The sequence below is a fragment of the Periophthalmus magnuspinnatus genome, chromosome 4 (assembly GCF_009829125.3).
Source record: "Periophthalmus magnuspinnatus isolate fPerMag1 chromosome 4, fPerMag1.2.pri, whole genome shotgun sequence".
Taxonomy (NCBI): domain Eukaryota; kingdom Metazoa; phylum Chordata; class Actinopteri; order Gobiiformes; family Gobiidae; genus Periophthalmus; species Periophthalmus magnuspinnatus.
The window spans coordinates 29093024-29115433 of record NC_047129.1 but is presented as its reverse complement, the minus strand read 5'-3'; the positions used below and the strand labels follow the sequence as shown (position 1 = coordinate 29115433).

At 39.4% G+C, this 22410-nt stretch overlaps 1 protein-coding gene across 1 annotated transcript; it reads right to left on the bottom strand.

Annotated features, from left to right (window-relative positions):
• Positions 1-177: 177 nt before the first annotated feature.
• LOC129456217 (fibronectin type III domain-containing protein 7-like) lies at positions 178-8729 on the bottom strand. Its single transcript, XM_055221548.1, has 7 exons — positions 8564-8729; positions 6917-7195; positions 4144-4404; positions 3163-3429; positions 1288-1545; positions 793-1053; positions 178-191 (listed from the first exon to the last, which is right to left on the bottom strand). The coding sequence occupies exons 1-7, from the start codon at positions 8727-8729 to the stop codon at positions 178-180; spliced, it is 1506 nt and encodes a 501-aa protein (XP_055077523.1).
• Between the last annotated feature and the right edge of the window lie 13681 nt (positions 8730-22410).

Here is a 22410-nt window from a genome sequence, read left to right as displayed (position 1 = left end):
AAAAATAGTAAAACATGCAGATTTTTGTTGTAATAGAGTGAGAACTTGGTTCTAGTTACTGATAGAAATGATATGGTTCAACATTTGTGAATTTATCTATTGGATATTTCATAGCAAAGTACAATGTAATCAATAGGAAAAACTGGTTCTTGCCCTGCATCTGAGAGGATGAAATCATCACATCCTAAAATCTAAAAACCAAAATAGGTGGTTATTGATTACGCTACTTTACCAAGAAATATCCACAGATTGAACCTGGTCATTTCTGTTAGTGACTAGACTCAAGAACTCACCGAATTACAAAAAAATAAGCATTTTAATAAGATTCATTTTAAGTGCCTTCCATTTGCATTAAATATTATTGATAATTTGCTGCTGATGTCATTAACATTCACTGGGGGTGTGACGCTAACTGTAAACTCTGCTCTGTCTGAAGCGGTTACTTAAGTTAGACTTCAATCTAACACAATCTGACCATAAAGAGCTGATTTGTGCTGTTCAGTCCCTCTCAAATAACATTACAGTCACAAGCTACCTAGCAGTAGACTACAGCTTTTTAGTTATTCATTCTCACCTTTTTATTGAAAATCAAGCACCTAAACAGGACCATAATCATACTGATCACAGGCTAATGTGTGCATTGTGTCACCATGGTAACTGCTGAACATTCCACCACAGGCATACATGTAGAATACCCCTAGTGTGATGTCTGAAGTATCTGTTGTGATGCCATCTGAAACCCAGCAATTCCACTAAAATAGACTGGCCCCACAGAGTTTAGTGTATTCATACCAGTCTTAATAAAAACATTGTCGCTGGGTTTGCTGGAGCAGTCCATGTCTTCTGCTGTGACGTTTACGGCATAAGTCTGTCCACACTGCAGGTTGCGCAGTTCGCAGTGGTTTTCATGGCTGTAGCACTGGTCCACGTAGTTATTGTCACTCACTGCGGTCACAAAGTACAGCTGTCCTCCCAAACTATGGTTCCAGGACATGGACGCCAGGTTGTTCCCGCAGTTCAGACGGTAGTCCAGTTTTTCTGGTACACACGGCGCTACAGCAACAAGAACAGCGTAAAAAAAGATGTGAGACTTTAATGCAGTATTCAGTGTTTCCCATTAATAAATGAGACTATACTGGCACCACATAGTATGAATTGGTTCTTAGTTGAATAGTAAATTTTAAATAAAAAACCTACATACTGTCCCTTTAGGTATAAACAATAAATGTGAGCTAGGGACACTGTATCATATGAGGAATCTAATTGGGAATATAGTTGTGTCACTACCTGTGCGAGCCATTCCTCTGCTTTCAGAGCTGTTGCAGGTTCTCCCCTCCGCGGTCACCAGTAGAATGTACATCTGTCCACATGGTAGGTTACCAATATCGCAGCTGTTTTGAGCAGAGGTGCAGCAGTCTGTCTTTCCGTTAAAGTCTTCTAGGGTGGCGGTATAGGACACGGCTCCAGGAACTGTGTCCCACGAGATGGAGATGACGTTTCCTTCACAATCAACCTGACTGACGAGGTTCACAGGAGAGCAGGGACCTGGGGGCAGAGGGGACAGAATGCTAGATTTAATAACAAACTTAACAGTACTTTTATGTTTGTGTGACATTTAACCTCAACTAATACATTTAAAGACACCTTTTTAGCACATTCTTGTTTTTTGTGGTAGCCAACCTATCTACTAACTATTACCATGGAGATCCTCAAAAAGTTACATACACATTTAGTCACTTGACCTACATACAAATAGAGTTTGTAATATTAACATGAAATATAATAATGTTTAAAGAGGGCGTACACTTCTACGGTATATTAACTGCCAACACACATACCACACATAACACACGTTAACACACATGACATATTTAGATCACCATGTTACCTTTAATTGCTTTGACAATGCTATATTTGGTGAAAAGTTAAGTATTAACATGTCTCATAAGTTTCACTTTTGTTTTTGATTGTCTGAGTTCCCCCTCTTTTTGCTCTCCGTGCTAAGTTATGCCCCTTCAGATCACTCTAACAACACAATCAGCGTGGTTTTCGCAAATGAAACTACTGCACATCACATCAGCTTTGTAGTGCATTTTTTTGTATCATACTTTTGTATATTTAGGTGAAAATTGCTGTGTGGGAGCATGGATGATGTAGGATTGTGGGCTGAATTTTGGATACTGCTAACCATCAGGAGGGTTCGTAAAGTGCCTGGAAGAGACTGCTAAATTACTCAAACATGCGTGGATGACATGTAAAACCTCTTTAGGTGGCTTTTAATGAGGGAACATTATAACATGATACAAAGCTAAAAAAAAAATAATAATAATAATAATTTGCATAATATACCCTGTTTGAAACAACTTTCTTCAGCTAAACTCAGACAAGACTGAAGTCATAGTCATTGGCCCACAGAAAGTCTAAAACCTTCAAATCAGGCTAGAAATCTAGAGGTAATAATGGACTCAGACTTGAACTTTAACAGCCACATCAAATCAATAACATCTGCAGCTTTTTACCATCTACAAAACATTGCAAAAATCAAAGGTATACTTGGAGAGACTTATCCATGCATTTGTCTCCAGTATGTTAGACTACTGAAACGTCCTGCTCACTGGCCTCTCCAAACGAGCCTTAAGACAGCTGCAGTACATCCAGAACACTGCTGCTCGGGTCCTGACTAGAACCAAGAATTACGAGTACAAGTACAAGTCTCTATATGGCCCACCACCGAAGTACATCTCTGACATGTCAGTGCCATATGAAACATCTCACACTCTGAGCACCAGCAGGAGGCCAGTCCCTGAAGTCCTCAGAGTCAGGACTAAACATGGAGAATCAGCGTTTCAGTTTTCTGCAGATAAAACCTGGAACATTTTTCCTGAAGATGTGAGACAGGCCTCTACTTTGACAATGTTTAAATCCAGCCTCAAAACAGTTCTGTTTATCTGTGCATATGACTGAAAGGTTTTTATTCTGCACTCTTCTGTTTTAATTTTATGATGATTATTTGCGATTATTTATGTTTTGATTTGTGTGATTTTAATGTCTTTCTTATTCTGTAAAGCACTTTGAATTACCATGTGTATGAATTGTGCTGTACAAATAAACTTGCCTTGCCTAATGTTAATATCTGGTGACCAAAAATTCTGGTTGTAGTACCTGTTTCGGCCATGACCGCATTACTGTGAGCACTGGAGCACTGATAGTCTTGAGCTTGGACTGTGAAGGTGAAGTTCATGCTACAGGCCAGATGGGGCAGCATGCACATGTTGTCCAAGGTGGCGTTACATTCAAAAGTCTGGACCCCTGCAGAGTTTGTGGCTGTGATGACGTAATCCTCCGCCCCATTCGCCTCGGTCCACGTCACCCACACTGAGTTTGTCAAACAGTCGATATCCACCTCTTTCAGCTGAGGAACACAAGGAACTGCAAGAGAAATGTGCAATAGCTTTAACATGAGCCAACTCCTTTTCAACCTTTAATATGATGATGATATGATGATGTTTACTTTATTTTGAAGATGTGAGACAGGCCTCTACTTTGACAATGTTTAAAAACAGTTCTGTTTAACTGTGCATACGACTGAAATTTTTATTTTCTGTACTCCTCTCTTTTAATGGTAATTTTACGATGATTATTTGTGATTATTTATGTTTTGATTTGTGTGATTGCAATGTCTTTCGTATTCTGTAGAGCACTTTGAATTACCTTTTGTACGAATTGTGCTATACAAATAAACTTGCATTGCCTTTAGATTAGTCTAAGCTGTAATATGCACTTCTTTCTTTTTATATTCATCTTTATTTCAAGCAGAACAAGAAGAAGTCAGTATACATGTATCCAGTACACTTAATGCACGTTTTACATATTTTTTCTTATTGAAGCTCGGAAAGGAGTGGGAAGAAGAAAATGTATGTAACCATAAGGCATTCTTTTGGGTTTAGAATATGAATATTACTATTAAATCTACAACATAGTTAACACAATTAGATTTAAGATTATACAACACATTTTGCCTATTCTGTTCTAGTTTTAGAATTCTGGTGAAGTTTATAATTTTACTTGTCATGGGCAGAAACTCCACAGCTCCGCCCACTTCACTGTCGAGCTCCATGGAGTTATAAAATTAAAGTAACTTGCCTGTTGAGAACGTTCGTGGAGGGCTACTGAGGCCCACACAGCCGTCCCGTGAAGGCGTGATGGTGAAGTTGTATTCAGACCCACACTGAAGACTGTCCAGATCGCAGCCTCCATTAGAGCTCGAACATCTGTGCTCCACCAGATCTCCCCCCACTGCGGTCACCTCGTACAACACTCCAACAGCTCCATCCGTCCACGAGACTGACACCACCCCAGAGGCACAGTCCACAGTCGTATCGTAGCTCTTCGGGGGGCAAGGAGCTGGACAAGAAGAGAGAGAAGGTTTTCATAACAATACTACTTAAGACAATTATATAGAGGGGCATTTGTACAGTAGTTGGGTCTGGAGGACAAAAGCGAGATGAAGTGTGGTTGGTCTAACGAGGATCCACATTTCAAACTCCGTAATTAGGGCAGGGTCACAGAGCACTTGAAATTGCACTCAGGGTTTTGACTGTTTGGGGGAGGAAATGAATAGGAGAGAAAAAGGAAGGGAAAAAAGGACTCTTGTTTAAGTGATGAGAAAACTTTAAAAGATCCCAATGAAAGTTGTTGGAGAAAAGGTGGGACTGGTGAACTATGTGAAAGTAACTGGGGAGGAATGGTTGTCGTTAATTGTAAATCTGTAATTGCAATCCGAATGACATGTTGGTGTGAAGTGTTTCTATGTTGAACTGAACCGGACTTCCTTGCCAATCCATCTAGATAGGAGTTTTATCTTTATATCTCAGGGGTTTGAGAAGCTAGACAGCCATCTTGATTTGTGTATGGAGAGAAGCCAGTTGGCACATCTGTTTGCTTGACCTTTAAGTGTGATCTACCTGAAGGGGTGGTTTTGAACTGTTTTGCATGTATGGTGCCTTCTCAAGACCTTTTGAGAAGGCGCCATTAAGATGTTTTTCATGCCAAGAATGTGGCCATGTTGCAGCTGTATACAGAGCGATGCAGAAATGTGCCAACTGTGGAAGTAATGATTTTAACAGAGAGTGTAGAAAGAGTGTGGAATCACTATGGTGCATTCACTGTGAAGGACAACATAGAATGACAAAGGTTGGAAAAGATAAATACCTTGAGGATGGCTAATAAGAAGAAACAATAACCTAATAAGAAGAAACAAATCCAGCTATGACTACATTCAATGAAGCTTTTCACAAAGTTCTTCGGATGTATAAGGAGAAGTCAAATCTAGAGCTATCGTTTATACTGTGTTAATGTTTCTCGCTTTCATGGCAAAGGTTATAAATTGTTGAAAAGTGACAAAGAAGTCTGAAAGGATTGATATGATTCTTGGCACTTTAAAAAAAGGTTTTTGGGTGAGACTGACATAAAATCTGTTGAAGATCTGTGTGAAACTTTAAAGAGACACATAGAAAAGTAACACAAGGAATGGAAGAAGACACAATGTGAGGACATGAAATGGACTGTAGCAGGCGTGGGTCCACAGGGGGTTAAAAGCGTGCATTGCAACCTCAGTTAAAAATGTCTGCAGCCTCATTTCAGGCGCCTAAAATAATGCCACTTAATGGAAGGGTATTATGTTAGCAACTCTTTGAAACTTGCATCCTCAGTCAGTTTGGTCTGCCTGGACTGTAGTGGTTTTATTTTTTCCTTAAAAAGAAAGTTTACAGGCTGCTACCCTGGAACAGTGCGCCAACCAGAGTGACCATGTGAAAAAGAAGAAGAGGAAGAAGAGGAGGAAAAAGAAGAGACAGTGCCAATCCCTATTAAACACCATTTGAAAAAGGAGAAGAGGAAGAAGAGAAGGAAGAAGAGGAAGAAGAGGAGAAGAAGAGGAGGAGGAAAAAGAAGAGACAGTGCCAATCCCTATTAAACACCATTTGAAAAAGGAGAAGAGGAAGAAGAGAAGGAAGAAGAGGAAGAAGAGGAGAAGAAGAAGAGGAGGAAAAAGAAGAGACAGTGCCAATCCCTATTAAACACCATTTGAAAAAGGAGAAGAGGAAGAAGAGAAGGAAGAAGAGGAAGAAGAGGAGGAGGAGGAAAAAGAAGAGCCAATGCCAACCCACATTAAACGCCATGTGAAAAAGAAGAAGAGGAAGAAGAGGAGAAGGGAGAAGAGCCATAGCCAATCACCGTTAAACTGGCTGTGTGAAGAGGAGAAGAAGAAGAAGAGGAGGAGAAAGAAGAGACAGTGCCAATCCCTATTAAACACCCTTTGAAAAAGAAGCAGAAGAGGAAGAGGAGGAAGAAGAGCCAGTGCCAACCACTGTTAAACACCTTTTGAAAAAGGAAGGGAAGAGAAGAGGAAGAAGAGAAGGAAGAAGCGTAAGAAGAGGAGGAAGAAGGAGAGGACGAGGAAGAAGAGGAAGCGCCAGTGCCAGTCCCTATTTAACACCATTTGAAAAAGAAGCAGAAGAGGAAGAGGAGGAAGAATACAAAGAAGAGCCAGTGCCAACCATCGTTAAACACCTTTTGAAAAAGGAGAAGAGGAAGAAGCGGAGGAAGAAGAAGAGGAAGAAAAAGAGCCAGTGCCAATCCCTATTAAACATCATTTGAAAAAGAAGCAGAAGAGGAAGAAGAGCCAGTGCCAACCAACATTAAACACCTTTTGAAAAAGGAGGAGAAGAGGAAGGAGAGGAAGAAGAGAAGGAAGAAAAGGAAGAAGCGGAAGAAGAGGAAGAAGCGGAGGAAGAAGGAGAGGAAGAAGAAAGAAAGAGGAAGAAGAGGAGGAAGAGTTGGAAGAAGAGGCAGAAGAACAACTAGTTTGCACTAAAATTGCTAATAAAACATGATAAACACAATTTAGCAAACTCACCTGTTGTTATAGGTTGAGGGGCGCTGCGAGAACTGTTACATTTTGTCCCCACTGCCTTGAGTTTAAAGTCGAAGCTACTGCCGCACTGTTGGTCTGGTATCATGCAGTTACCGTCAGATGGGTGACAACCAAGTTTAAAGCATATGAGGACTCCACCACGTTGATCATATTCATAATACTCTACAGATAGAGGCATAATCCCCTTAATTTCCCAGCTGACATTGAGAGCGCCAGTGGGACAGTCCAGCTCTTTTGTGATCTGCTGTGGTACACATGGAGCTGTAAAGAAAACACAGAAATGTCGCTGACCCATAGAAGATGACAATGCAACCAGCAAGCAAAGCAAATTTATAGACAACTGAATTAACAGTTAGGCCTGTCTTGATGAAATTTTGAAGTACGATATTTCATCATGCATTTTAATAAATGGTAATACTGAAGACTACTTTATTGCACTGATATTAAACACTGAAGCAGAAATGTGACTAAATACATGTACCAACAATATTTTCAGAATTAAAGTTGGAGTTGTGTTTTGTTTCATTCACATACGTTTAATTCACAAATCTTGCATATTTAGACCATGAAAACAATCTGTTCCACCTTGAGATGTCATTTAGTTGCAATACAGGAAGCGCTCCTCTGTGTTTTTAAATTCTATACACCTTCACTAGAATATTTGGATAATTTCAGCCTTGGAATTGTCAAACTTTTAAGCTACATATATTGTTTTAGCCTTCTCTGTGTAATCCCTCAGTTGTCCAGGTAAGACCCATACTAAAAGAAAAATATAAAATTTCTCAACTCGACCAAAAGCTGTAGGAGTGAAGACGTTTCGCTGCTCATCCAAGCCGCTTCTTTAGTTCTGGGCAGGTTATTGGTGGATTTCTCCCTTCAGACAGATACAGTTTCCACCGGTAATCTGAGCAGAACTGAAGAAGCGGCTTGAATGAGCAGCGAAACGTCTTCACTACTACAGCTTTTTGTTTAAGTCTCTGATAAAGGTGCACTACGTCACTTTTCTGGTGGATCCCGTCATTCCATTGCCTAGAATGCGGCATAGTACGGAAGGCCTGTTTTTCAAGGTTTTCATACTGTGGGATCTTCCAGGCAAAGTAATATAATCTCCATGGAGACAAGCCAGTTTATTCTGAAAAGTCGCACAGTGCACCTTCAAAATTAGATTGTGACAAAGTTGTTAGCTAAAAATGGCAAAGTAAAAAGTAAAAAACAACACTTATCTTAAATAAGTGGGTAGCTTGGGATAATTGGTGATAATATATATTCATGGCATGGACAGTTGAATAAAGCTGATAAAAACATATAATATTTAGTTTATTATTAATTGCTATGGCAACGGTGATAACCTTTGATCATTCTAAAACCCGTGGACACAATTATTGTTGAAAAGCACTCCACACATGTAAAAAATTGAAAATATGTAAAAAGGATAAATAAAAAAACAAAACAACATCAACTAATTTAAACTTCTTTTTGTCACTTTCAGTTGCCATTTTTTTGTTTATTTATTCATTTACTCATGTATTTATTATATATAATTTATTTATTTTTAAGTTAAGAGGAATTCAGCCCGTTCCAAACAAACAACATAATATTTCCAATCATTTTTTTGAAAAGCATTCCCACCTGTTTCAATGACTTTCACGTTGCTCCTTGCTCCCATGCAGTCTCCATCCTTTCCAGATACATAAACGTTGAACATCTGACCACACGGTAGGTCAGTGATTTCACATGTAGTACCCCCAGATCCACAGGTCCATTTCTCTCCCTCTGCGTTTTCAGCCACCGCCATATATGTCACCGCGCCTTTAGAAGTTGCCCAATTCACCACGATGTCATCCGAATCGCAAGAGGTGTTCACGCTCAGGAGGGTGGGGGGGCAGGGAGCTGGGTATACAAAGTACAACAGAGTAGCATTTGAATAACTGAATGAACCAAACTGACCATTTAGAGTCACCACCACCAATCTTGTCCCCAGTTCTGCTCAACTTGTATCTAGATGAACTGTCAACAAAGCTCAAAACATGTAACAGCAGCAGCTACTCAACATCTGTTCATTTTATGGTGTGGAGTATGATATTAAGTATAACGCAACTAAGAATATGATCATGATCTGTAGGACCAAAGAGCTTAAACACATGAGATATCCTGATTTGTGCGTGTTTAATGTTGTGTTTAAGGTTACAGCTAAAGTGAAATATCTTGTGCATATCATCACATACATAATTCTGCTTTAACAAATCTTTTATTGCCCCTTTGTTTATTTTCTTGTCCCTTTTTGACATAATCTTTTACTGTTATTAATTGCATGCTGTTCTTAATAACCTGTCTATTATTATTTTTCTTCGCTATGATTCACTTCTTAAGACTTAATGTTTTTCTACTTTTTAACCATGCTTGCAAATGTTTTTATAAGGAGCCATCTGTACATCATGGCAACGGACAACAGATGAAAACTAGCCTTTTGGCTAATTCTGGCATGTTAAACAGTTACTGTTGGTCAACATGCACTTTCCGCTATAAATAAATAAATAAATAAATCACGGCGGACATGGCAGATGATGATGATATTTATAGACAATGCAGGTGTTGTACGCTCAAAGCTAATATTCTTTTGTTTAACTTTGGTTCATGTTTTGATCATGTAAATTTAATGTTATTTAAATCATATTGTACACCATTATACACTGCACACCTCTGGACTCGTTACAAAAAAGCCCGTCTCCAAAGGCTGCAGGTGGATTATAATGACGCTTTACGGGTGCAACTGAGGAGGCCGCGATGGACTACTGCAACTGAGATGTTTGTCACTGCAGGAGTGAACACTCTGCAAGCTGTAGTAAGAACTTTAATGTACCGTTTTTTCTGCAGACTGAATAAGACAGAAAATGAAATAATAATCAGTCCAGGATGTGAAGACACTGGTATGGCTGTCTGTAAAATGTAGATGTTTACTGTTTGTATTGTCACTGTCCATGTCTGTTTTTAAAAATGGACCATGAGTCTGAAATAAAGATGAATTGAATTGATCAGTCAGAATTGGAAAAAAAAAAAACATGAAAATCTATCATATGCATTTTAAAGAGAATCTGGACTTGAGTAGTTTTTACAAGATTAGATTAAACATGTGATACAAGATTCAACTTCATGGTATTTTGAGCAACAGAGCTTCAGACGGAGCAGTGCAATCAGTTAGCTTCACTCTCCAGGGAGCGTTGACGACATCAGCTGCAAAGTATTCATGAATTAATAGTTTTTCTGACCTGTTTGGACATTTTCCCAGGAATGGGCAGGGCTGGGGCAGGTGAGTCCCTGTCCTTTCACACTGATGCTGTACCTCTCTCCACAGGTCAGAGTGGTGATGTTACAGGAGGAGGAGTTAGTGGAGCAGGTCTCTGTACTGGTTGTGGACAGGCCAGAAGCTGTGGCATTGTAATAGAGGATCCCACGACCAGGAGTCCAGGACACTACGGCTATGTTGGCACCGCAGTCTAGATTTGTGGCTACATCACTGTGAGGACAAGGACCTAGCGAAGCACAAATCAAACAATTTGAATTAGGACAGCACAATATGGTGGTCACAAGTATCAATATACACATAGAAATCAATACTAAACCAGCAATGAAATTAGTAGCAAGGCTTAAAAAAGAAAATCACATAACCAGGACAAAATTGTGCCTTTCCTAAATAGTTTCAAAGGGTCTATTGATCTACATCTGAACTTGTATAAGACGGCATGGTAATACAAAATACTATTAATTTCTTTTGTTGAAAATTGCATTCTATTGTCTAAAACAGCGTCGTCCAAACTTTTTTCACCGAGGGCCACATACTGAAACCACAGACATCTTTAATAAGTCTTGATTAATTAATTTTAGGTCTGTATCATAACGCTATCATAATGTTATTGAGGTTCTGTTTGGACAAATCTGGTCTAAAAAGAGAGTTTTCATTATCATTGTGGTATCAAAATCAGCATCAGTATAAAAATAAGTTTGAAATTAACAGCACGATAGCAGTATAAAAAGCGGTATTCATTATGTTTAGTTATACAACAGCAAAATATGCAGCTCACTGGTTAAACTGTCTCAAAAATAAAAACAGAGACTAAACCAAAACAAAGTAAATTATGATATAATAAAATGAGAGATATGCAATAATATAAGTTTATGGAAGTTGGCCTTTTAGCATATTTCTGATTGTCCTAGTACTGTCAGAACATTTTCAGCAGAATAATACAAGTAATTATACACCGACTTTCATATCACCCATCCCTAACCTACAATGTAGAGCAGTGTTTCTCAAACTGTGCTGCCACTGGACATACGCAGGCCGCCTCTGGTTGTACGTGGGGACCTCTGTAGGTTGACTATTCGTATCACTTAGAGACAAGTGTACTCATGTTTTTGTCCTCCTTTGTATTAATCATTTTTTGCAACTTCTTTATGCATGGTTTAAGGTGCTTTCACACTTACACATTGACCAAATCAAAATTAGGACTAAACCATGACTAAACCTGAAATTGAACCTGGACTAGACCAGGCCTAAAATAGGAGTAGAACAGGATTAACCAAGTCGACATATGGGCTAAAATTAGGACCAAAAATAGGGCATGTCTAATCTTAGGTCATCATCATTCGTTCATTCTAATATTTAGACTATGTTTAGCCCTCATGTAGGCATGACATAGGGTTGTCAAAAGTATTGAAAATCAGATACTAATTTGTACTAAGTAGATAATCTAGATAAACTAGATACTAGAACAAGTGTAAGACCATACAGGCCAGTATACTCCCAAGGACCACTATAGAACCCACCTGGACAACTGGGGGATTACGCAGATATAAGGCCACATGGTAATATAAAAGAAAGTACTACTATTTAGTGTTGAAAATCACATCTATTGTCTACAGAAAGAGTGAAAGAAAGAGTGCTTTTATTGTCACTGTGGTATCCGAATCGGTATAGAATATTGAGTCTATTCCTTAGTATTGAAATTGTGTTTGAAATGTTAGCACTGTGACAACACTAACATGACATAGCTCGGGTTTAGATCTGGTGGCCCTCGGAAAGCTAAATATTATCTTGTGAAAAGTTTGACAAACACTAATGTAACGTTGTGTTGCGTTACCTGAGGTGGTGACTACAGTCTCGCTGACAGCACTGACGCATTCACTGTTTTTGGCTTGTACAGTGATGTTGTAGTCCTGTCCACAGGCCAAACTGGCAAAGTCACAGTTAGTGTCAATATTTACACACTGAGCCTCGTGGCCCAGACTTCCTTTGGCATCCACTGCGTATGAGGTGGCTCCAATGGCTGTATCCCAGGATACAATGGTAATACCAGTCTGACAGTCAAATGTGGTCTTCACTTGAGTAGGCAAGCATGGGGCTATAGGAAAGAAAAACAGACATCAAATTCAGACATATTGTGCTTTTTAGAGATAAACTATTACACAAAGATTGCTATTTAACTTTTTATTCATAGTAGACTGCAATATTGAGCTAAAACTGCTTAAAGGGGCCATGACCGTTGTGATATTATGCAAGTATTACCCAAATCCTACTTGATTAAAACTATTCTTTGAATAAACTTAATAAAGCATCAACAAAGCCTTAATTCAAAATGAACAAGTACTTTAAGAATGATCCAAGTTGAAGATAGTAACAAATTCATCAATCCCCTAATTTCTAACCCTTACTAACCCCTTAAATCATGTAGTTACAAAGCCTGAATCATTCCTATTTGTTAATTATAAATCTAGTTATTATGAAGAGGTACGAAAATTTGTCTTGCCCACATATACATATATTGTGAAAGCAGCTCTTTGGGGTCAAAATGAGGCCGCTGTTTACTGTGTGCTGTCGGTAGCTAAATATGTGCATTTTATTGTCCACCATTTTACATTCTGCTTTTATATGTTTCACCCAGTAATCAGCTTTTATGTGGCTTCTTATTTTTTTTACTAACCTTACTTTTTTATGTAATTTCTGTCCTAGCATTCTATACCTTGCCTGGGGACAACAGTTGGAAACAAGTTGTGTAGCTAATACTGGTGCACTCTCATGCAAGTGGAGGACTTTTAGTATCTCGGGGTCTTGTTCACGAGTGAGGGAAGGATGGAGCGTGAGATTGACAGGCGGATCGGTGCAGCGTCTGCAGTGATGCGGTCGCTGTATTGGTCCGTTATCGTAAAGAAGGAGCTGACTCGAAAGGCAACCCCGCAAAGTTAACCATTTTGACTATCTGTGTTTTGATTCAACATAATGTCAGTGCCGGATAAGTGGAAGAAAATGGATGGATGGACTAGGCACAGTAACAGCAGCCAATACCATTATAACACAATGTACACATATTAGTAGCAAAAACATGAATTTAGTGCTTTGTCCCACTTTAAAATAAACCTGGGAAAAATATAACAGAATTATGCATGTCCGATTTTTTAAAACAAAGAACGACCAGATACATTTTAATATCAGTACATAAAGCTCTGGTAGTTACCTGTATGTAACATGGGGCCATAGGTTGGAGAGCTGGTGCATGTATTGGATTTTCCGACCACACTGATGTTGTAGCTCAGTCCACAGGTGAGTCCAGTGAATTCACAGAGCAATGTACGTGAGGTGCAGCTGATCGTGTTGCCTCTGATATCCCGCGCTATCACCTCCTGCTCCTGGTCTGGGCCTGTTCCCGTCCAACCGATCACTGCATCGTTGGTGTCACAGTTCAGGGTCACTGACACGTCTGAGGGCTTACAGGGAGCTAAAAGGGGGGAAGACAGTAGTTAGACATGCTAAGTTTGCAAGTCTATAGGTGTAAATTTTTGGGGTTCACCATGTATGAATAAAAGGCTATGTCTGTGTCTAGCCTAGTCCCTAACCCCTCACTCACTACATAAACCTGTATATCTCATTCACAGAGCGATTCGGGTGAAAAAAGTTAGCTAAACTTCTATAATGAATAAGGATCAAATTGGACTGGCACACAAGTATTTACAGAATAATAATAACCACCGAATTTTTTGTTGGATCTCAAGTAAACGGGCTAGACTATTAATCGTTTTGCCTGAGATGTATAAATTATTGATCTTTTAGCACCTCAAACTAAGATAAGTGGCTAACGCTAGCAACTTTAGACTTTAATGGTTTATTTAAGAGTGTTTTATTCATAATCACGGGTCAACAGTGCATTAAACCAGTGCTCCTCTCTGCTTTAATTCAGTCGTTCTGTGTCCAGTTAAAGCCGTTCTCCTCTGTTCTTTTTCCAACTCTTTCAATGCATTATGGTCTATATTGATTGGTCTAATAACTAAATGACAGCTAACCAATTGTCGATTGTTCGATTGGTATATCTTTTGAAAACAATAAAATATAAGTTATATAAGTTTGTATGGCAGACTTAGTCAACATGTAGTCTTTATCTTCCACCATCATTTCAAACCTGGGGTGGATAAATCCTTAGAGTTACCTGAATGCACTCTGTAGTTAGATTCATTGATAACTCCACAGTCCACCTGGTCTGTTGTCACGACGATGCTGTACAGTAAGCCACACTTCAGGCTGTTGATCGTGCAGTGGTTGTTGTTAGAGCCACATGACACACGGGAGCCATCACTGCCGATGGCCTGAGCCTTGAAAGGGCCATCGTTAGGGTTCCCATTCCACGACACTGCGAAGGCGTTGGAGACACAGTCCAATGTCGCGACCACATTGTCAGGAAGACAAGGAGCTGAAAAACATTGTAAGGTAGACAAAGGTGTGTTAGAAATACTGATGATCAATACCTGGTGTGTGTTATTAAATGAAAAAAGTGCTATAAAATTCAAGTCATTATAATTTTCTTTTATTTTGTGGCCTAGTCAGAGCTTGATATAGTGTGAACTGGGGATAAGGAGAAGGGGAGACATCAAGAAGACAGTATAGATGGACATAACTAACCACCTCTCTCTCTGTAACTGCTACTGTCAGGCCTGTCACTCTGAATTTAAAGTGTTGGTTTGATTGACAGCCATGTGCAGGCGGGAAGGGGAGAGACTTTCAACAATTTCACTCCAGATTGGCTTCTATTATAAGGTCTATGGAAGATATACAGCTATCTCCTTGGTCTTAGCGCAATCAATTCACTTCCCCTCATCTCAAATTTTACTTTATTTTAACACTGTAAAGCTTTAAAATAAACTCTGGTCTTTCAACGATCCTTTAATTTTCAAATACCTGAGGTGAACAGCAGGGTGGCTGCAGAGCTACTGTCACACGTGGCGCTGGAGGCGATGAGAGAGGTGGTGTACTTCTGTCCACAGTCCACCTTCACGGTGCAGGTGGTGGAGTTACTGGTGCAAGTGGTGACGTTGCCATGTTCACCAGTGAATGTTGCGGTGTAGTGAGTCGCCCGGATACTCTGAGTCCAGGTCAGTGTAGCAGTGCCAGTACCGCAGTCAGTGGTCACAGACAGATCAGTGGGAGGGCAGGGAGCTGGTTATAAGCAGAGAGGTTAGGCTGGACAGAAACAGCTTTTGCTTGTGAAAAAGTGAAGTTAATCTAATTATTAAAGCTACAATTTGTAATTAGACTGCCTGAACCACCCTGTTATATTCTCACATATCACTACTAGATGCTATCGACGTTACTGCTGCCTGATAGTGTGCCAACTTCGGCCTGACAGAGGAAGACCACAGACCACAGGAAGTAAATTTGTTTTCATGTTTGTTTTCATTTTAAGCAGCAATTGTACAAAAGCAGGTAAAAATCATTTCAATTGGAATTACATTGGACCTGTAATTACACAGTCCCATAAATCTCCAATATCACATTTATTTTACATAAAAATTAAGTGATTCTCTATCAATATTTTTCCCCTTTGTTTGTATACTTTAAAGGCCCTGTACTTAATTTTGTCCCATGTATTTAAGTGTGTTAGCTTTAGTGTTGTTAGCTTTACCGTCTCACAAACTCCACACTGGTCTCTGAAAGTAACTTTGGACCACTGCAAACTGTTTAAAATTAAGTAGACCTGTTTAAGCAACATAAACATATAGAAATGGACATGAACCTGTTTGTGCCTGCAAGGTGTGGGAGAAAGCGCTGGTGCACTCCTGGTACTGAGCAGAGGCTTTGAGAATGTAAAGTTCTCCACACTGAAGCCCTGTCATCACATACGACGTGCTGCTGGTGCTGTATTGCTGAGAAGCACCCCCGAATTTCGTGGAGTCGAGGTTATAGGTCACACCGCTCTTTGGGCTGGGGTCCCAACTAACTGTGATGTCACTGTTGCTGCAGGTCGTCACCGCAGTCAAACCGGTCGGTGGGCAAATGACTGAAAAGGTGAATAAGGATGAGAGAGTTGAAAAGAGTGAGACAGCGTGCGTGACTGTGTGTGTTCTCTTGTCCTTATGAGTCCAGAATAAAGATGCACTGAAAACAAGTGCAAATTAAAATTATAGAGTTTTCTATCATAGATACTTTTGAGTTATGACCTCAGCCCTTGGGACAACGGATGGAAATTAGCCTTTTGTCTATAATCCGGTGTGTTTACTTTCATGTCTTTTCATTAGCATGCATTGTCCCAAATAAATAATAAATAAATACAGCTGGCAAGTGAGGCAATGTCCACTAACGTAAGGTCCAAACACTTCTGAGGGGAAACATACCATTCACTTTAATAGGGAGGAGGTTTAACATTTAAAAAATGGTTTCTTACATTTAAATGTGACATAATGCACATAATGCCATCAACATTTTCAACTCTCTACTTCTTACAATTTTCAATATTTTTTTTTTACTTTTCGTCACAAACTGCTTCTTGATTAGAGGAAAATTAAAAATGAAAAAAGTCATAAGCAAAACTGTCATATACATTTTAAAATACACATAATCTGGCCTTAAGAGAAGAGAACGTTGAATTATTGTATTGTATTGTAGTTATATTCCCCACACCACTCTACGACTCTACCTACACCATGATCAAAACATACATCGGCTTTGGTATTGTCAAAGATTTCACTTGGAGTAAAACATTACAAACCTGTTTCAAACATAAAGGGCTGGTTGGGTTCGCTCCAGCAGCCCCTCTCTTTGGTGAGCACAGTGACAGCCACAGTCTCCCCACAGTGGAGGTCTCTGATGGAGCAGGTGGTGCTGTGGGAGCTGCAGTTGTGGGTGTGCGGAGTTACGATCTCCAAAGCTGAGGCTTCATAGTACTCTGCATTTGGCACTGACGTCCAGTTCACCACAGCCACGTTACCAGTGCACTGCCGGGACACTGTGAATTGGGTGGGAGGACAGGGACCTACAGCAGGAAAACAGCAGGTTAATTGTGTTTATTCACCACAAACAGACCTCAAGTTGTGTTTTGCTTCATTCACAGACATTTAAGACAAAAACCCTGCATATTTCAGAGTTCTTCTCTCAAACTCTGTTCCACCTTGTGATGTCATGTATTAACACAGGAAGTGCCTCACTGTGTTTTTAAACTGCATACATCTCCATTAGAATCATTTGGACAGCTTTGTAATAGCCAAATTCTACCGAACAAAAGGTAAAAGGCAGCTGTTAAGTTGAAAACAACTGCATGAACACGGAACACGGAGATTTGGAGATGTAGACAGATAATAAAGTGTTACTCAAACATGTGTGAATAAAACAAAGCACAACTCCAGGTCTGTAATATATGACTTTAAACAGTTATTGACCACATTCCTCCTCTCACATTTTTTGCTTCTAAATGTTACTAAAACACACTTTTGTTGTGGTGGCACTTCAGGTTAAGCGGGAATCCCATTCATTTAGGTGGAATTTAAGAAAAGTTTTGTAGTTAAAATATGATATAAAGTAGTTAGATTTTTGTAAACAGTTCAAATGTGACCTCTTCAAACTCAAACTCCTAAACTGGACCATGAACGCTCGTATTGATCACAGGCTCCTGAAAATTATTTAAAGTAATTTTGTATTTTTTCATGAATTTCACACAATTTAAAAACTTTTTGGGAGTGTTTGCATATGTGCACATCGTGTCACAAAGGTAATAGCTGAACATTTCGCCATATACATACATATAGAACCTCCCCATCATGATGGCACTGCAAAGTATCAATCGGAGATTTACTTAAGTTTGAAAGAAACTTAAACTTAAATAGAAATCCACAAACAATGAACTTTATTATTATTTGTTTGGGATTGGGTCCAAAAACAACAACTTACACATCTTAAGAGTTGAAAAATGGCACCACTTAGAGGCTACTCTGAAAAAATTATTTCACTTTTGTTCATTTATACTGACAGACAAGACGCTGAACTTTGCGGCAGTTTTTGTTTCATGTGGATAGGCCCAGGTCATAACAAATCTGCAATCTGACAGTTAAGCAGCAACTTATATGAATGTGCTCCAGTTCAGATTAAACTATAGGGATTTAAAAATGTTGTAATGTCACATGAATGCAACCCATTTCTCAGGATCTTTGCTCAAATGCACTTTACCTGCCACATAGTCGATCTCCACACTGTGATAGCCCTGGCAGCTGTGTGAGAATGGTGTGACGGAGATTCGGTAGGTCTCGCCGCACTGCATGTTGGGTATTTCGCAGGTGGTGGTGTTGCTGGCGGAGCAAGTTTTCATTTCACCGCCTCGACTAAAAGCTTTGACAGTATAAGACACTGCTCCAGTGCTGGCGGTCCAACTGATAGAGGCAGTGTTGTTTTCACACAGCAGAGAGGCAGTTACATCTTGTGGAGCACATGGAGCTACAGGGGAATGCAATGAAAAAATAAAATAAGTTAATGCAACGGGAAGTAGGGTTGACAAAAGTATCAAAAAATCAGGAAATAATCGATAAGGCTGTCCAGAAGAATTGACTGAAAACACTAAACTATGAAAAAATGCTAGTGCCAATCTAAACTACAGGGATAGCAGTTTTTGTGCATAATAAAACAGGAGATTTTGTGCTTGTGGAGGATATTATGGTACTTCCAAAATTTGCAGTCTTTGTGTGATTTGCTAATTGCGTAAATTTTGATTTCTACTCAATTGTGAGCAACCTTCCAGGCCCACAAATTGATACCAAAACCAGTTTCAGCTGAAGATGAATGACCTTTCCTGAACAGTTTTAGATTGATCTTGAGTTTAATCAGAACTTATATAAGACCATGGAAATATAAAAGTAGTATTATTTTGTGTTGAAAATTACAGTCTATTGTCAATGCATTTTTATGATTATTGAAGTAGTGGAATTGGTATAGAATATCAAACCTATAGTGTTCTCATGATGCAAAAATATCAAACGCAGGTAATATTAAAGTCCGTGCCACCTCCAGAAAGTTACGCACTATTTCTGACATTATTGTTCAAGCCTTCATACCTGTCTCTATTTGGGTGGACGCGGGCACACTACTATTGCAGTGGTCGGCGATGGCAAACACATTGACATCATAGTGCTGCCCACAGACCATAGAGCTGATGGAGCAGGAGGTGGTGCCAGTACTGCAGGTTTTCAGGTCCGTTGCTGATGTCGCAGTGATGTAAAAAGACTTTCTGCCCAGCGTTTCATCCCAGCTCACGATGGCAATACCATTCTCACAGGAGTTGGTGAATTCCAGGTTTTCTGGGGTGCAGGGGGCTACAGGAGAAAAGGGAGAGTCAGATTTTCATAGCACTAGTATCTCTGTCTCATCTTTTTACAAGTATTCCTGGATTTCAGATGACATCACAACATTATATAAGCCAATAATATTTAATACAGATGGGAGCAGCTAAAATGCAAGTTGTTACAATGCAAATTCTTGTTGTAATACAGTGAGTTCTAGTCTGTATTCACTAATAGAAATGATTTTGGACATTTTGGATATCTCAAAGGAAAGTAGAGTGTAATCAAGCTGCATCTGGGGAGGGCAAAAGGAGCCAGGACCTGACACTCTGAGCCAAGCAGAGTTGTACCACTGTGGATATATAGACGATCTGGCACTGTCTCATGTTTTTGCTTTTGTTACTTGTTTCTAAGTTGGATGTTTTTGTTCCTCGTCAGATCCCACTCCCTGGACCCGCTCAGCTCCTCTGTCTCTGACCCAGCTCTCCACAACTGGTACGAACCTCACAACTTCCGACCCAGCTCACCTTGTCTCTGACCCCGCTGCCCACGACCTACTCAAGGACTACTGCAAAATACCCCGCTCTAAACTATCTGATCAATCTACCTTCATTTGCACATTTACAAACTGTAAAATAAACATTGTTAAACTGTTTCTCCGTGTTCTGTCTTTTTGGTCCCCCTGTCAGTTGTTACGACAATAACCTAGATCAGAAAATGGCCTAATATGGGCTATTTAATGTTATTTGTTAGGGATTGGCTGCCCAAACTTGCTAAATTAATCTTATGACTTAAATAAAAATTATGGATGGTAGCTTTATTTTTTTTTAACTAGTAGATGGCAGATATGACACCAGTTTCTCCCTCCCCCCTCTCCTCAGCTGGGCTTTGTTCAGGCTCACTTTGGTCAGGTCTAATTACAGATGGTAGATTTCTCAAGTTGACTGAATAAATAATTTCACTTTTGTTTATCTTGACAGAGGGCATTGAATTTTGTGAATAGGCCCAGTAATAACAAACATACTAACCATAAACAAGGTCAATAAATCTGCAATGTGACAGTTAAACAGCAAATTCCACCATTAAAACCAGTATCTCTGCACCTGTGATGATTTCAAAGGGGGCACTTGGTTCACTGGCGCACTGTACTCCCTGAGCCACCACAGTGACAGTGTAGGTGTGGCCGCACTGGAGGTCACTGAGGGCACAGCTGCTGTCGTTACTGGAGCTGCAGGAGGTGGAGTGGCTCAGACTGGACACCGCAGTGACTGTGACAGACTGGGCATGCTCGTCCTTCACCCAGGGAACCACGGCAACATTTGAGGAGCAGTCCAATGAGTATTCTTTCAGCACAGGAGCGCACGGAGCTGGAAGACAGTAGCTAGTAATTACTGAGCAGTTTGTGGTAAGTTAAAGCGCCACCATGCAAGAGTTAAGCCAAAAAAATAGATTAAAGCAGTGTTTTTCAAGCTGGGGTATGATTACTGCTGGGGATACCTGGGGTGTCTTGGGTGGTCGCGGCAGTTTACATATTTTTTTCCTTGGCATAATCATCATTTAGAACTACCTTACGTGTGGTTTAGGGTCATATTTGACCTGGTTTAATCTCATTTTAGGCCATTTTAGCTCAATAGTCCTGGTTTAGATTTTGTGGTAATTGAAAAGCTAAAAGTTATCATAGGACTGAAGCAAAAGAATTAATCGCAACAGCATTTTATCTCCACAAAGAATGTTCCAAAAATGGGTTTAACGTTCTGCCCGGCACCAGGGATCTTACACAGTGCTGCTTTACATATCTTTATCGAATTTTAGTTCAGACTGCCAATTTAGAGAAAGAACGGAGGTTCGTTTAAAAAGTATGTTCTGTTTTGGGTTTGTTTTTTTTACATGGTTCATTTCATTTAAGTCCACGTTTTTTTCCATAAGAAACCAACTCAAAAATGAGTATGAGTATAATTAGTACGAAGATTTATCTCAGTTGGTTTGTCCTCTGATCTGGTTTTCAGTTCGAAATTCTCTCTCGGCATAAAAAAAATCATCGGTACAGTGCTCAGAACCAGTGTCTGTGTACACTGGTGTATGAATGGGTGAGTGGTTCCTTGATGTAAAGTGCTTTGATATAAAAATTTGACCATTTACCAATGTTTTTTTGTTTTGACTCACCACCCAGTCCCTTGCGATATCTCTCTCATATATATATATATATATATATATATATATATATATATATATATATATATATATATATATATATATACATATACATATATATACATATACACACACACACACATTTCTCCAATAACTCAATGACGTTATTCAGACAATATTTTAACAATGCATCAGGATTGTGCCAGTAAATGTCTTGGCTGAGATTCAAGTCTTGCACAAAATGAACCACAAACTTTACAAATCATCTAAAAAAGAAGTGTATACAGACTGGGACTGTAACACCTGGGACTGTAATGTCATTTTTAGTAGGTTAGTTTAGTACATTTTAATTATAGACAATATACCCTATATTCAAATTTTGCATATCTCAAAAACAACAATTATGATACTATCCACTTTTTTGCTATATTGTCCAGACAAACAAGCCAATAGAATAATGCAGTGATTTTCATTTCACACCAAGAAACCACCTATGACAAAATTTGGATTTCCAAGTAACACCAGATCTAAACCAGGACTATATCAGGTCTAGATTAGGGCTAAAATGGCCTAAACCTAGACCAAACGGATGTCTAATATGGCACTAAACCACAAATAAGGTAGTTCTAAATGATAATTAACCCAAAGAAGGACAAAAACATGAATAAATAAAACATATAAACGGTTTAAAGTCCCAGGTGTGTGAGAGTAAAAAAACTAAGACGAGAGGGCTTTTTTACTCACAC